Source organism: Pholcus phalangioides, unplaced genomic scaffold (assembly GCF_987345545.1).
Source record: "Pholcus phalangioides strain wild (caught in Gottingen) unplaced genomic scaffold, Ppha-v1.0 ptg000021l_1, whole genome shotgun sequence".
Lineage (NCBI taxonomy): Eukaryota > Metazoa > Arthropoda > Arachnida > Araneae > Pholcidae > Pholcus > Pholcus phalangioides.
Window position 1 is genome coordinate 3,128,424 of NW_028301614.1, and position 14,425 is coordinate 3,142,848.

The 14,425-nt window shown below is 39.7% G+C and overlaps 2 protein-coding genes across 2 annotated transcripts; one reads left to right on the plus strand and one right to left on the minus strand.

Moving 5' to 3' along the window:
* Positions 1–593: 593 nt before the first annotated feature.
* Positions 594–7,164, plus strand: LOC149070493 (uncharacterized). Its single transcript, XM_089248962.1, has 4 exons — positions 594–808; positions 3,170–3,229; positions 3,335–3,394; positions 3,500–7,164. Exons 1-4 carry the CDS (start codon positions 656–658, stop codon positions 7,109–7,111), a joined length of 3,885 nt encoding a protein of 1,294 aa, XP_089105088.1. The 5' UTR covers positions 594–655; the 3' UTR covers positions 7,112–7,164.
* Positions 7,165–9,259: 2,095 nt separating this feature from the next.
* On the minus strand, positions 9,260–10,543 carry LOC149070494 (uncharacterized protein F54H12.2-like). The gene has a single exon (XM_089248875.1). The coding sequence runs from the start codon at positions 10,541–10,543 to the stop codon at positions 9,260–9,262; it is 1,284 nt and encodes a 427-aa protein (XP_089105001.1).
* Between the last annotated feature and the right edge of the window lie 3,882 nt (positions 10,544–14,425).

The following is a 14,425-nucleotide window of genomic DNA, read 5'->3' on the forward strand; positions in this document are numbered from 1 at the left end:
AAAGTATTCTTTTTTGTGGTATGCGAAGATCTGTTGGTGAAGTCAGACGGAGAAAAGGTGTTGCTTCAACCGATTTACAAAAAAGAAGACGGTACATTCAATACGGCTAAGAACTATATAACAATCTACCGCGATTGTTTCATGAAGTTAGCTGATCCGGCAGCGAAGTGCTCGTCGTATTTAAGACGTGTGAAGTGCATCGACTTCATGCAGGATTGCATGAAGAAAAACGGATCATTTTCAGAGACCGCGGATCCTGAAATTGCATATGCTGAAAAACTCAGTGACATGCTCGAGGAATGTATCAACGACATCTTCCAATGTGATGGATGTGATCTTGATGCCCCGGGTCAGAGTTCTCATGATTGTTTAAGCCAATCTTTTGACATACGACTCGTGCGATATTTCAACCGGGCGTTCGCTAAAATTAACATGAAGAGTATTGCTAGGGATTTGAATGTTCATCCGAACTTTTTAAACAAGTTAGATTTTGAAAACTTTATTTTACGCGTGAAGGACCTCTATTCACGTAAAGATCCCCTACCCTGTTGGATGCTATGAGGGAAATAGCCCCATCAACTTTCTTCTCCCCCCCCCCCCCCCCCTTAGGTGAATAAAAACCCCATCCGCTTGATGAACTCTCCTCACTTGAAAGATGTCGGATCTTAACGAAGATTTTCTGGACTTTGGCATACCTCTTGACGAACTGAACGCGTTGTGCGACTTCTACGAAATCGAAGAACATTTTAGCGAAGTGCAACCAGACTTCTTCGATACACCGTCTTCTCCGAAAAAGCAGAAAGTTACTGTAAGTACTTTTGATATTATTACTTCAAATTTATTTTACAATTAATTCTAATTAGTATATATTATGTTTGGGTTTGAAGAAAGACTTGATTTTGAAATGTTTAAATTTTCCGGTTCAAATACAGGGATTTTTCTCTAATACTGGATTACACGTTACCCATATGGAAGACTGGTTGAACTCTAAACATTAGATCCAACCCAGTAACATTTTAACTTTCACAAATCAGAGTTCAAATAATAGGAAGAAAAAAAAATTTTCGTAGAATTTATGAAATTCTGTCATTGTGCATTTGAATCAAAATATTTTAATAGACAATGAATTCCCAAGTTTCTAGAACATTGCAAAGCATTGACGGTTACTATATTATGTATCCAACTGAGTATAAATTCTCTTATATTTTATTGAACAATAAATATTTATCAACACCGAAAAAAGGGTTTTATAATGGGGAGGGGGCTAGTTTTGATTCAAAATAATCATACTTTGGTCACATGAGATCTGAAGTATTTGGGGGGGGATATCATTATATATAAATTGATTTTGTGTGTGTATATATTCTCTATGGAAATCTACAATTTTAGATCGATCGTCGTCAAATTTTGCATATGTACCAAATGGGACCCGACTTAAACAATAGGCTACTTTTGTCAGACCTGGGTAAATGGGTTAAAAACTGTCTGGCAACAAATGGGTTTTGGGTCTCAACAATTACTTTCAGAACGTTTACTTTGGTTACCGTGGTTCCCTAACAATACGTTTCAGATATGCCTTTATTAATGGTTTGTCACTTCTGTCAGTGTATGTATAATAGTTTATGCCTTTATAATGGTTTGCTACATTTTCAATACTCCCAGTAATGAGGCTTTTCGAATAGACGTTATAATCATCATCGCTTTGAGGACCTGGAAAATGGTGATCCTCATTGAAATCAGTGTTAAAATTGCTGATTTTACTATAGAAATGCAGAAATTTAGTGGGGTTTTTCACCACATAAATCATTTAAAAAATTGTATTGAATTCTCAAGTTTTGAAATATTGAGTCCGTTTAGAGATACGAAGCCCAAAAAAATTAAATACGAAGTAATTAGTCGGGACTATTTTCGAGTTGGATATTCATGCAATAACATTGCTTTCAACTTTTCATTTATATCTTCTCAAGCATGAAAATTAATGTCTCCGTTAATATTCAACTGCATAAATTCATATAGTTTAAGTTGTTTTTTAAATTAATTATGGACCCATAAAGTGCATCGAAGAAATTCCACAGCTTTAACCAAGCATTTGCGGAAGCTGAAATAGGCAGATGGATAACTTGAAGTTCAAAAAGAAGGGTCGAAATACCTAGCTCTCTTTAAGAAAGGAAAAAAAATATATATATACATTTCTACGTTTCTGAGTCATCATATTGGTTAACTTAGACACGGTTTGCATGTCCCTCAAAGAAAGAGGGAGATATCAAGTGATCCAAAAAGCTTCATTGAAGAAAACCCGGGCAACGTCGGGTATTATAGCTAGTATTTTATGAAGCGCAAAACTTTTCCGGATTGACGTTTGTTAGCGTTAGATTTTTCTACTCGTTTAATCAAATCTATTAGACATATTTTCAAAATTCGTATTTACCCATTAACGGAGAATAACAAAAATAATGAGGATACCACTTCAGCCATTTATTGACAAAGGAAAAAATTAAAATTTCGAATGACAAATTTCCATACCAACCGGCGTTAATGGGTTAAGAAACGAAGTAAAAGTTTTATAAAAAAGGACCGGTATTTTCTGGTAAACCAAGATCTGATCTTGGAGAATGAACTCCAATGTTTCCCTAAGAGTTTTCCTGTGAATATTACTTCAAAGTCGCTTATATACTCAGTGACTCAAATCGATATGCTATATGAGAGATGTGAACAACTTAAGAGTTACATTAATTGAGAACAGGTCAGAAATATTTTTTTCCCAGAAGAGAAAAAACTTAAAAACCATAAATCAAAATTCCACATTTTTATGCATATTAAACAGATAATAATTAACCATGTCTGCACAAGGCAACTTCAGTATGGATAGTGAATGATATGTCTGACATAAGAATCGATTGAGATAAAAATCACATAACGATAAAATTAATGTCTTTCTCCCATATCGTCAACCATGACCGTTTCTTTCATTATAGTGTTTGATGTTGCCATTTAATCTTATGGGTACCTGATGTTTACGTATTTTGTTTTTCCATAAGACAACTATTTTTATTTATATGAATAGTGTATTATTTCAGATAAAATGAATAGATTTTTTGTACCCACTTCGTCAGGTATTTTATCTGTTTGTATTATTATTTCTCAGACGTTGTTGCATTTCTACTTTCAGGATGCGCAATCGAACTCTCATGAACAAGATGGTTGCTTGCCAGACACATCGAAACAGACGGTAAGTAATCAAATTTATAGATTACTGAGGAAAAAACATAAACATATGAAAGGATTCGAGAATTTTATTATTATTTCTCAGACGTTGTTGCATTTCTGCTTTCAGGATGCGCAATCGAATTCTCATGAACAAGATGGTTGTTTGCCGGGCACATCGAAACAGACGGTAAGTAATCAAGTTTATAGATTACTGAGGGAAAAACTTAAACACATGAAAGGATTCGAGAATTTTATTATTATTTCTCAGACGTTGTTGCATTTCTGCTTTCAGGATGCGCAACCGAACTCTTGCAAGACTTGTGGTAAGGTGTTTAAAAGGTTACATGATTTACGTCGACATACAAGAATCCACTCAAAAGAAAAAATTTTTACTTGTAGAAAATGCAGCAGACGCTTTTCCCGAGGCGATAACAGACGAAATCACGAGCGGCAATGCTTTCATGGGGCGGGTGCTCCCCCAAACCAACAGGAAGATGCGTTGAACACTTTCACAGTTATAGTGATAGAACCAACTTCCGATAACGCATATGACCCCATTCTTTTCTTTAACGAGGTTCGAGTCGAAATACAAAACATCATACTCCGGGAAGTAGGTGTGAAAAAGGCTCTTAAATTTTATATTGTGCTGAACGTTCTCTTCTCAAGAAGAACAGAATCCAATGAAATTGAATTTATACAACCTTTTTTCCGCTCGAGAGTGGAACTCATACATTCTGAGGATGAACTCGGTGATAAGATAGATTCAGCTATCAAAAAAATTCTGTCTTCGCTCGACGAGTTTACAAGAATGGGCAGCGGGTGGGTCTTTGATAAGGTTTTAAAATTAGACCTGAATATAGCTGCCTACAACCCATTAGCAGCAGCTTCTTACTTACCCATACCTCCATCAATCGTGAACAGAAAAGCGATTATAAACATCTCAAACACGGATAATAAATGTTTTATTTGGAGTGTATTAGCAGCCCTTCACCCCCAAGACGAGAATCCGCAACGAGTATCAAAATATCTACAGTTCGAGCATGAGTTGAACATGGGTGGGATAGAGCTCCCAGTCAAAATAACCCAAATAAATCGCTTTGAAGAACAGAACCCACACATTTCTGTCAATGTCTATGGGTTAGCGGATAATGAAATCTTCACGATGAGGGTGACAGAGGCAACCCAACGTCTTCACCACGTTGACTTGCTATACATATGTAACGAAAATACCAGTCATTACAGTCTAATAAAAAACATGAGTAGGTTGTTATCCCCTCTAACTAAGCATAAAGGTGCTCGGTTCTATTGTCCTTACTGTCTACACAGGTTTTCTAGAGAAAATTTGTTGGTCGAACATAAAGAGTATTGCAAACCTCACGGTCTACAACGAATATGTATGCCTAATGAAGATGAAAAATGGCTTAGATTCACTCAGCACCAGTATCAGCTACGTGTTCCTTTCACGATTTACGCTGACTTTGAGTGTATCTTAGAGAAAATTTCTTGCTGTACTCCGAACCCAACACACTCATCCACTACCCACACAGAAAAACATGTACCAAGTGGTTTCAGTTATATTATAGTAGGCCCTGACACCACACTTTATAAACCCCCAGTGGTGTATAGAGGAGAAGATTGCGTGCAGGTATTCCTTCACATGCTGGTGAAGGAGAACGCTAGCATTCAAAACATTCTTAACACCGTGAAGCCCCTTAACATATCCCAAGAAGACGAGAAAAAATTTCAGGATGCTGTTGTATGTATGACGTGTGAGAAACCGTTGGGTGGTGATAGAGTTCGACACCATGACCACATATCGGGTGAGTTCGTTGCAGCGTTGCATAACGCGTGCAATTTACAGCTGAAATATTCTAACCATGTACCTGTAATAATACATAATTTGAGAGGGTATGACAGTCATCTAGTCATGCAGGCGGCAGGGCTCTTCAAAGATCAGGATATCTCAGTCATCCCTAATAATTTGGAGAAATACATTTCTTTCTCGATTGGGGATTTACGTTTCTTAGACTCATTTCAATTCCTACCGGCTTCTTTAGATAAGTTGGTTGGCAATCTTACCCGTTCAGATTTTCGATTGACTGACAGCATTTTCGAAGATGCTGACCTACTTGTGAGGAAAGGGGTGTACCCGTACGAGTACATCGACTCGTTCTCTCGATTTTCAGAGACTGAATTACCACCCCGCGAAGCTTTCTTCAGCAGTCTAACTGGAACCGATATAAGTGTGGATGATTACACTCATGCACAACTCGTATGGGAAAAATTCGGCATTCAACATCTCGGTGATTATCATGACCTTTACGTAAAATCAGACGTGCTTTTACTAGCAGACGTGTTCGAACGTTTCAGGAACCTTAGCATGAGCTATTACAAAATTGACCCTGCGCATATGTATACAGGCCCTGGTTTGGCTTTTTCGGCATGTCTGAGGATGACCGATATTAATTTGGAACTTCTCACAGACATAGACATGCATTTGTTTTTTGAATCCGGTATTAGAGGAGGTGTTTCTATGATCACCCATCGTTACGCTGAGGCTAACAGCCGATACAGCGAACAGTTTGAACCCAATCAACCGACCAAAGAAATAGTGTATTGGGATGCAAATAACCTTTATGGTTACGCTATGTCCCAATACCTACCATATTCAGGTTTCCGATGGTTGAGCACAGAGGAAATATCTAACATAGACATCGCAAACGTTCCCGAGGACTCTCCGAAAGGCTATGTCTTAGAAGTCGGGCTAGAATACCCCAAAGAACTTCACAATGACCATAACGATTATCCGCTAGCACCTGAAAACATGGTGATAACAGAAAAGTTGTTTTCAAACCATATGAAGAGCGTGTGGGGGAAAATTAACCCGGAGGGGAAACCGTCCGAATGCACAAAGCTAGTTCCCAATTTATACGACAAAGAAAACTATGTAGTACATTATCGCAACCTCCAACTCTACCTCACCCTCGGTCTCAAAATAAAATATATAAAAAGGGTTATAGAGTTCAATCAAAAACCGTGGCTGAAACCGTACATTGACTTTAATACCGAACGCCGTCAAGCAGCTTCGAACGATTTCGAAAAATCGTTCTTCAAACTGATGAACAATGCAGTATTCGGGAAAACCATGGAAAACCAGCGGAAGCATGTTAACGTAAAAATTGTGCATAAGGAGAAAAAAGCTAAAAAATTAATTGCATCCCCAGCCTTTGAAGCCTTCAGAATTTTTAGCAATGGATTGGTTGCCATAAAAATGAAAAGGTTAAAACTGAAATTAGTTCGTCCTATGTATGTGGGTTTCGTAGTTCTGGACGTGAGTAAAATCAAAATTTATGATTTTCACTATCGGTGGGTTAAATCACGGTTCGGAGAAAAAGCGCAACTTCTCTTCACCGACACAGATTCGTTAACGTATGCAATCGAAACCCAAAATCTACACCGCGTGATAAAATCCAACATGGACGAATTCGACACTTCCAATTTTCCTCCAAATCACACCCTTTACAACCCTCATAACAAAGCAGTGCTCGGGCTGATGAAGGACGAATGCCCCGGTGACCCCATTCTATCGTTTGTCGGTCTTCGTTCAAAAATGTACAGCATTGTTACGGCTAAGGAAAACAAGAAAACGGCCAAGGGAGTCAGCAAAACCGTTTCCTGCAATCAACTGCATCATGAGCTGTACAAGTCTTCGCTTTTCGATCAAGTGCGGTACAGACATACGATGGTAAAAATCACGAACACTAAGCACCAACTCCACACAACCATGGTACGAAAAGTAAGTCTTTGTCCCCTTGATGACAAACGCTATATATTAGATGATGGGGTTTCAACATTAGCTTATGGACACCACGCGATTAATCCCCACGGAGAAGAAGAAAGTTGATGTAACCAACAGAAAAATAAATGCTTATTGTACATGTTTCTAAACGATTGTGTGTGTGTGTTTTTTTTTTTTTAACAACAGGAGACACAATTCAGAGAAGAAAATCTTTATTTCCAGTACGTTTTTTACAACTCAAGCCATCTTTTCATATATTTTTTATTTCTTATGTAATAATGCGGTAAACTTATCTCGTATAAACCTTGAAGAAACTCTTTCTCACCCGGAACAGGTTTCTTTTTTTGAATGCTCACGACACTGGATAACAGTTCGGAAATATTTGTATTATCTATCTCCACCCCTTTATACACAAGCTGACCGCTCGGTGACCATTTGATAACATTTGGGTAATCTTTAAGGTGACTTATAATTTTTCCCGATATTTCACGGTGAGATTTCGGTAAATTTAACAATATATCAGATGTTGCACTTTTCTTCAACGGCGGTTTACTGAGATCGCGCATTTTAGGTTCTTCTTCTTCTTCATCGAAACGGTCGAGTGGCGAATTGTTTCCTAAGGCAGTATTCCTCTTGTTCAAAATCTGTTGATAAAACTTTATTTTAACCTCGTTCGGTAATTCACTGTTCAGTATCTTCGCCATTTCAGTATCTAGTTCCGTAAGCTGCGGCTCTTTAATAACATGGCGGTTCATTCTATCTTCTGGAACAAGTACCATAACTTTTTTAGCGAATTCCATGTCCTATCAGACTTGAAATCAAACCGATTGCAGCGGGTAAAAGAACTTGAAGGAAACCACCTTTTTGTATGAGGATCTTTCTCTTTTTATAAAGAGGTGTTTTCCTCTTTGCTAACGTACGGAGCAAACCTTTATACTTTTGAAGTTTAGCTTTTTGGAGGGTGGATATTGGGATATTACCATGCAGTAAATTCAATGCACATTCACAAACGGTTTTGATGTCAGAATTTGGTAACCGCTTCAATAATTCTTTACGTTGTCTTTGAGGACATCCGCTTAACAATCTCAGCACTTGTTGCTTCCTCGCGGACATATCGTTGAATAAATAGTGTCGCTGACGTACCCAGTCTTTTAACGTCTCGGTTGATAGACATACTGCGTTTGCGTGGGTAACACGTTGGTGCGTAAACGCATTTTTTCATCCGTTTCTTGCCTAAGATCGATCGATAAATATGAATACGGAGATTTCGTTGCATCTGCGTAACTTTCTTCGAAAAAATTTAATTTCGTAGGATACAACTGTCTCCCCAAATGGGTGATTTGGTTCAAATCCCTCCGGTTTTTAAACAGGAAAATATAATGCGCGTTTAGCGTTATTTCCCGCAGTTTCTTATGAAAGAAATTCTGAGTTACAAAGATAACCGATAAATTTCGATGGTGGCTATACTTAGTAAATAGCTTAACCATTTTCTCTTCTCCCGATAACTCTGACATAAAATCATCGAAAATCAGTAAGGCATTGGAGACTCCCTCGAAATTACAATCGTCTCGGAATTCAACATCTCTAATTTCCTCGTGCAGTGGCTGAGATTCTCCGTAAAACCATATCACGCGTTTCGGTAAAGGTTTGATAAGCCTTTCACGATGTTCGAGCAGACCCTTTAAAAAATATGTTTTCCCGCTACCGCTTGCACCTGCACAGACGGCAGTGAATGGATGGTGTAACGTTAACGGTTCCATCGTGAAAAATGATGAGACATGAGTTGTGCAAATCAATTTTATTAAAAAGAAAAGTATTTTCTTACAAAGTTAAACACACGTAAATCGTTGTTCACATTGAAGCGAGATACAATAGAATTCATACTTTCACCCATACATTTACAGTACACGTAATAAATAACATAATAGCCACAAACTTGGGTATCAGCTGACTGCAGCGCCACGTCATTGTAGGTGAGTCGTTGATATCTTCTCAGAAATTTCGTGATATTACCTTTCTGAAAGTTTGAAGGATGTCTTCCGAATGAGTCAAAAAACTCCGCGGTCAAATTGTCATGAAGATATATAGCCAACCAATGTGTTCCAGACTCTGCACTGGTATCTGTGTTAACGATCAGAGCTGTAGGATAATTTCGTATTCTCGAAGGCAACGCGTCACTAGCGTAAACGTTCCTGAAAACTTTTTTCGTTTTCGGGTCTCTGCGGAGTGCTCGACGAATCTGTTCGGAATCCATCAGCCAGAGAAATCGCACAATACACTTCTCGATTTTGTTATCTCTATAAGGTTCTGAAACTCACCATATATGATTACCGAGATGGTTTTAGGTAGTGCTTTCGCAAACTTTAGTTCCACACGTAGATTACTATGTTTCACCAAGTGTAAGTGTCCGCAGTCGCTCTGGTCGGGGAGTAGGGAGAAACAAAATAGAGTGTAACCACTATGAAATTCTTCTCTGGTTATGTCTATGCCACGATCTTCCTCGACTCGAAACAGGTTATTGTAGGCTCTTACGGTGTTTCCGGTCTCAAAGTTAGGCTCTAGGGGTTTGTGGGGGACTGGTCGACCATCAACATATACGGAGACGAAGTTGAGATCGTAATGCTTGAAATCGAACGGGTTGCTTCTAAATGTACCGTTGAAAGATTCATTGTCAACTAGGCCGATGATAACTCGTTGAGGCATTGCACCCAGATACACATTGTCTTGGACGAATGACATGCTTCCCTGTGCCACAGAGTAAACCTTACAAAGTACTCTATTGATAGGGTATTTCGCAGTGGTCTTCTCCAATGCTTTAGCATGCCCGATGGCAACAGCTGGGTTAACTCTCACCTTCCTTACAAAGAGGCTGGCATGATCTATGTGCACGTTATAATCAGCTGTCGAGGATATTAGAAAAAACGATGGCTTCGAACGCACTAATCTAAGTTTAACATCTACCAAGTTGAGTAACAGTCTTTGTTGAAAAAAAAGTGAACAGTGTACTCTTCCCAATAGGTCGTAAGATCTGCTGTTTGCAATGTGTTTTGACCGCTCTTTCATACCTTCGTTATTTTCGTGGTCGGCCATGGAACCTGCAGTGTCCTTGTGGAAACCTTCCATAGTGAGGGGACCCATCTTCGCATCTCGACCATAGTTCAGCAAAGTTTCGATATAGGCTCTGTAAGGGTAGGTGTGAGACGAATTCGTGATATTCCTACCATTGAGAGAGACGTCCACTTGGGAGAAGAGGGAATGTAGCGGTAGATTCGCAGGAGAAACTAGGTCGGTATCAAGAAGTGGTTTACCGTCCTTCTTTGTGACCCTCAACTTGACGTGTAGTTGTGTGGAAGATAGGTCTATGTAATCTTCGGTGCTACCTGTAATGTTGAACTCAATCGGACCGTCTTTAATACTGGAAAGTGGGAGAAATTCAATCCATTCTCCACCTTCTATGGCGGTTTGAGTAGGGGGTAAAGCGAACAAATCTACTTCGCTTTTGAGACACTCGGGTGAGTTTGTCATGATGAGAGCCATCTTCTCAATCGAAAATATCGGGTGCTGTTGCCTTCCTAGCTTTCTTACGAATGACGTTTTTTCTCGCTAAGCGTTTCCTTTTATGTCCTCCGAGCATTGTTTTAACTTTCGTAGAAGCTTTATCACTCAGCAAGCGACCAGCCTCTTTTGCTCTTTCCACCGCAGCTGTTTTCAAATCTCTACCTTGTACGACGTCATTGGCAAAATCTACACCTGACCTGAGAACCTGACGGCCAAGAGCCTTCGCTCCTTTTTTGAACAAAGGCATAGCCGATCGGAAAAGGGAGCTGAATATTGAACCGAAACCGTAACCCCGTTGCAGTGGTATACCCTGATAATATCCAAGACCTTGACCCGCTTGGTTGACGTAATAATCAGTTACGCTATCTATACAACAGCGATACGGGTGGTAAGACATCATAAATGTTTCAGTCGGAAGTGGAGTTTAACTATCACCTTCCCACGTTCAAATGACACGAGATGACCTGTGTGCGTCCTTATATGAATGTGAACTGTTTCAAAACTCCTTCGGGCTAGAGGGATGTAGTGACCCCTCTCGAAGGCTGCGTTGACGATGTCGCCATCGTGTCCTTCGGTTTTTACGATTCTTAATAACGGGGCAAAGGTGTTGCCGACAATCTGCGGTTCGACTATATCACAATAAACGTACAACAGATGAAAGTCTAGTTTCGGATCAGCCGTGAAAGGCCCCTCTATCATCATTCCTTTTATCTCACCGGGTTCAAAACCTAGATTCTCTGCTATTCCTGTATGTAGAATTAACTTAGCACCTTTCCTCGTAGCCACCTTCACTTTTTTCGTGGTTTTGTTGAAAATCAAATCAATATCTTCCTTTCTAAAATTTCTCGTCATCACCTTAATCAGGTCTGTGGTACTCTCGTAGAAACCACAAGGGATGACACCTTTTTTTATCACTCCATCTCCAGAATTAAATTCAAAGCTGTTAGACCGTTCCGTTATGTTGTGGAAAGAATGGGGAAATATCAGCTCTGATAGAGCTACTTCCATATCCGAATCAAACTCTAACGCGCTGGGGAGTTTTGTGACGAAGTTGGAAAGGGTGTTATCAGGAAAGAAATTCATGCTCGAATCGCTTGGGAGCGTTAAGTAGAACGAAGCCATCTTGTTGAAATGAGTAAAGATGGATTGAGTCGCTGTATTTATATCCATGATATAAACTTTTCTGGATAATGCATCCACTTTACGAGTAGCTCTGTTTTACCTTGCCTCTTCCTTTTTCTTAGAATTTTTTCTATAGGAAAGGTGTCTTCTAGTGTGGTCTTCGTCATTTCATGTTCGTAAAATGTCCCTTTAATTTTTTCACCCATCAAATCTTTTAGTCTGTAGACGGGTATCTCCCTCGGTATGTATTCATCCACCACGAAAACTTCATGTGTAAAATTAGACTCGTATCCCTTTTCAAAAGGGTGTTTCGTACGAGAAATACGAACCTGGTCACCGATAAAAAACCTTTGTTTTACTTTTTTAACCTTTTTCTTCCCATAGAGGTTGCCCCACACCCTCTTTTCGTTTTCTTTATTAACTTCGGTAGGACTCATCATTATACTCCTGTGAAACTTATTATTATACCCAAAAACCAGATCTTGTAACACGTCTATGTATCTATGCGTGTTATTTTCTGTGAAGTATCGCCACATCCTCGATTTCAGCGTTTTATTGAACCTTTCTGCTATCGCAGCCTTTGTGACGTCATCCTCTGTCGTAAAGAACTTGACCCCTTTTTCCTTCAGAAACTTTTGGAAGACCTTATTCTTGAATTCGGTGCCTTTATCCGTTTGCAGAACATGTGGTTGCCTTTCGACAAATATTTGATCAAACGCTTTCACCACGCTCCGCCCCGTTTTGTCTTTGAGCGGGATGGCCCAAGCATATTTAGACAACACATCAATACACGTTAAGATATACTGATAACCGTCGTTGTATTTTACCAGGTTTCTCATGTCAACTAAATCAGCCTGGAATTGTTGATTCATTGCACCAACTATAATACGGTTCCTGGGGAACTTTTTTCTTCTTTCACGATGGAGTGTGTAAGATTTTTCCCCTTCTAACCACTTTCTTATTTTTGTTCGAGAAAATTCCCCTTTTAGAGCTCGATATAATGGTTCGACACCACCATAACTACCCTCACTCTTCGGATTTCGGTATACATCTTCCATTTTTTTTTTTTAATCGGAGTGAAAGTGGAACACGGGTTCATTCCTCTTTTATAATGAGGGGGGGGATAAAACCGGGACCTCCTGACGCGCATGCGTACATCGAACGCCTTTTGCGCCTTTTTCCGGTCCTAGCCTTGACTGTACTAAGTCCTTTGTTCCAGTAACCCCCTTTTCCCACTACTTTCGTCTCTGTGTAATGCTTGTTATACAACCTCTGACAATAAAGTTCGGTGAATAGTCCTGTAACATTAACGTAGATGAAATGTTAACGAAAGTTACCTTACTGTCCTTCGAAATAGTCACCTCCCATTACTATGCACCGCTGAGATCTCCTATACATGTCCTGGAAACTTTGCAAGAAGTCTTCTTTTTGGATGGAGTTCAAAAGCCTCGTCACGTTTCGTTGGATGTCAGGAATATCGTCAAATCTCTTTCCTTTCGAAGCGAGTTTGAGTCGTGGGAATAGAAAGAAGTCTGGAGGATTGAGATCTGGCTAGTATGGTGGATGTTCAATTTGTACCACCCCCTTTTTTGCCCGGAACTGTTTGACGATATTGGCTGTGTGAGGGCGAGCATTGCCGTGAACAAGAAACCATGAACCTTGTTGTGCGTACTGAGGTCGTACCCTGCGTAGACGTTTCATGAAACGGGTCAAAATTTCAATGTACCTTGCAGCATTCATCGTCGTTCCCTCAGGTAGAAATTCCTTGTGGATTTTCCTGTTCATTTTCCTGTTCTCAGTTAAGAACCAACGCACTAAACAAGCACTTTGTAAAACAAGTCTTTCACGGAACACAAACGACGCTCAACTGAACAACGGTGGCGGCAGATGGTCAACACCTGCCGCTACGCATGTGCAGCGTTTTGCTTCGCCAGTGTAGCCAGATCGGCCGTTCTGACTTCATTCACCGAACTTTATTGTCAGAGGTTGTATATATGTATGTAGTGCTGCCATCGGCAATCAATTTTTTAAACTATCAGTTTTTTCTCAACTCGTAGTGAGTGAAGTGTTTCAAGCTTACTATGGGTCTCGAGAACTTCACTTTGCTCTGGGAGCCCATGATGTCGAAACGGCTTTGCATATTATCCCTACTGAAAATAAATTCACTGAATTCTTGCCCAAGAGTCCAGAAATCGACCTCATTTAAAAAAGATTTTGGTCACTTTAAATTTATTCAAACTTTGTCTCAAAACGTAGAATAGAATCAGCCTCGCTCCTAGATGAGAAGAGGGAAGAATGAAGCGCATGATAAGACATACAGGAGGGGGGGTGGGGTCGGGCGAGAAGAAAATGCTGTTCAAAAAGCCAAAAAATGCCATGGACGGAAGAAGTCCAAGAAACATCGATCTAGATGTTTGCGTCCCACTACTGAGAGCAGTGGCGTAAGCAATAGCGCATGCGTCAGACGTGACTAGTCAGAAGTACTGACGTGTCCATAATGAAAGTGCACAGACCTTTTTTTTATCGTTAAAAGTCAATATCGCTTAGTTAAAACCAAAACAAGAGTTCCGAAAAGTGCTTTTGGGACAGCACATTTACTAGTGGTCAGTTTATGTAGGGGATCGCACTTCAAAAAATTTGTGAACCACTGCTCGAAGTAATTTCAAACGATTCAAAAACAGCAGTTGTAAAATATCATTCAAGTGAGATAAATACATCTAGCACAGTAATAAGAACACG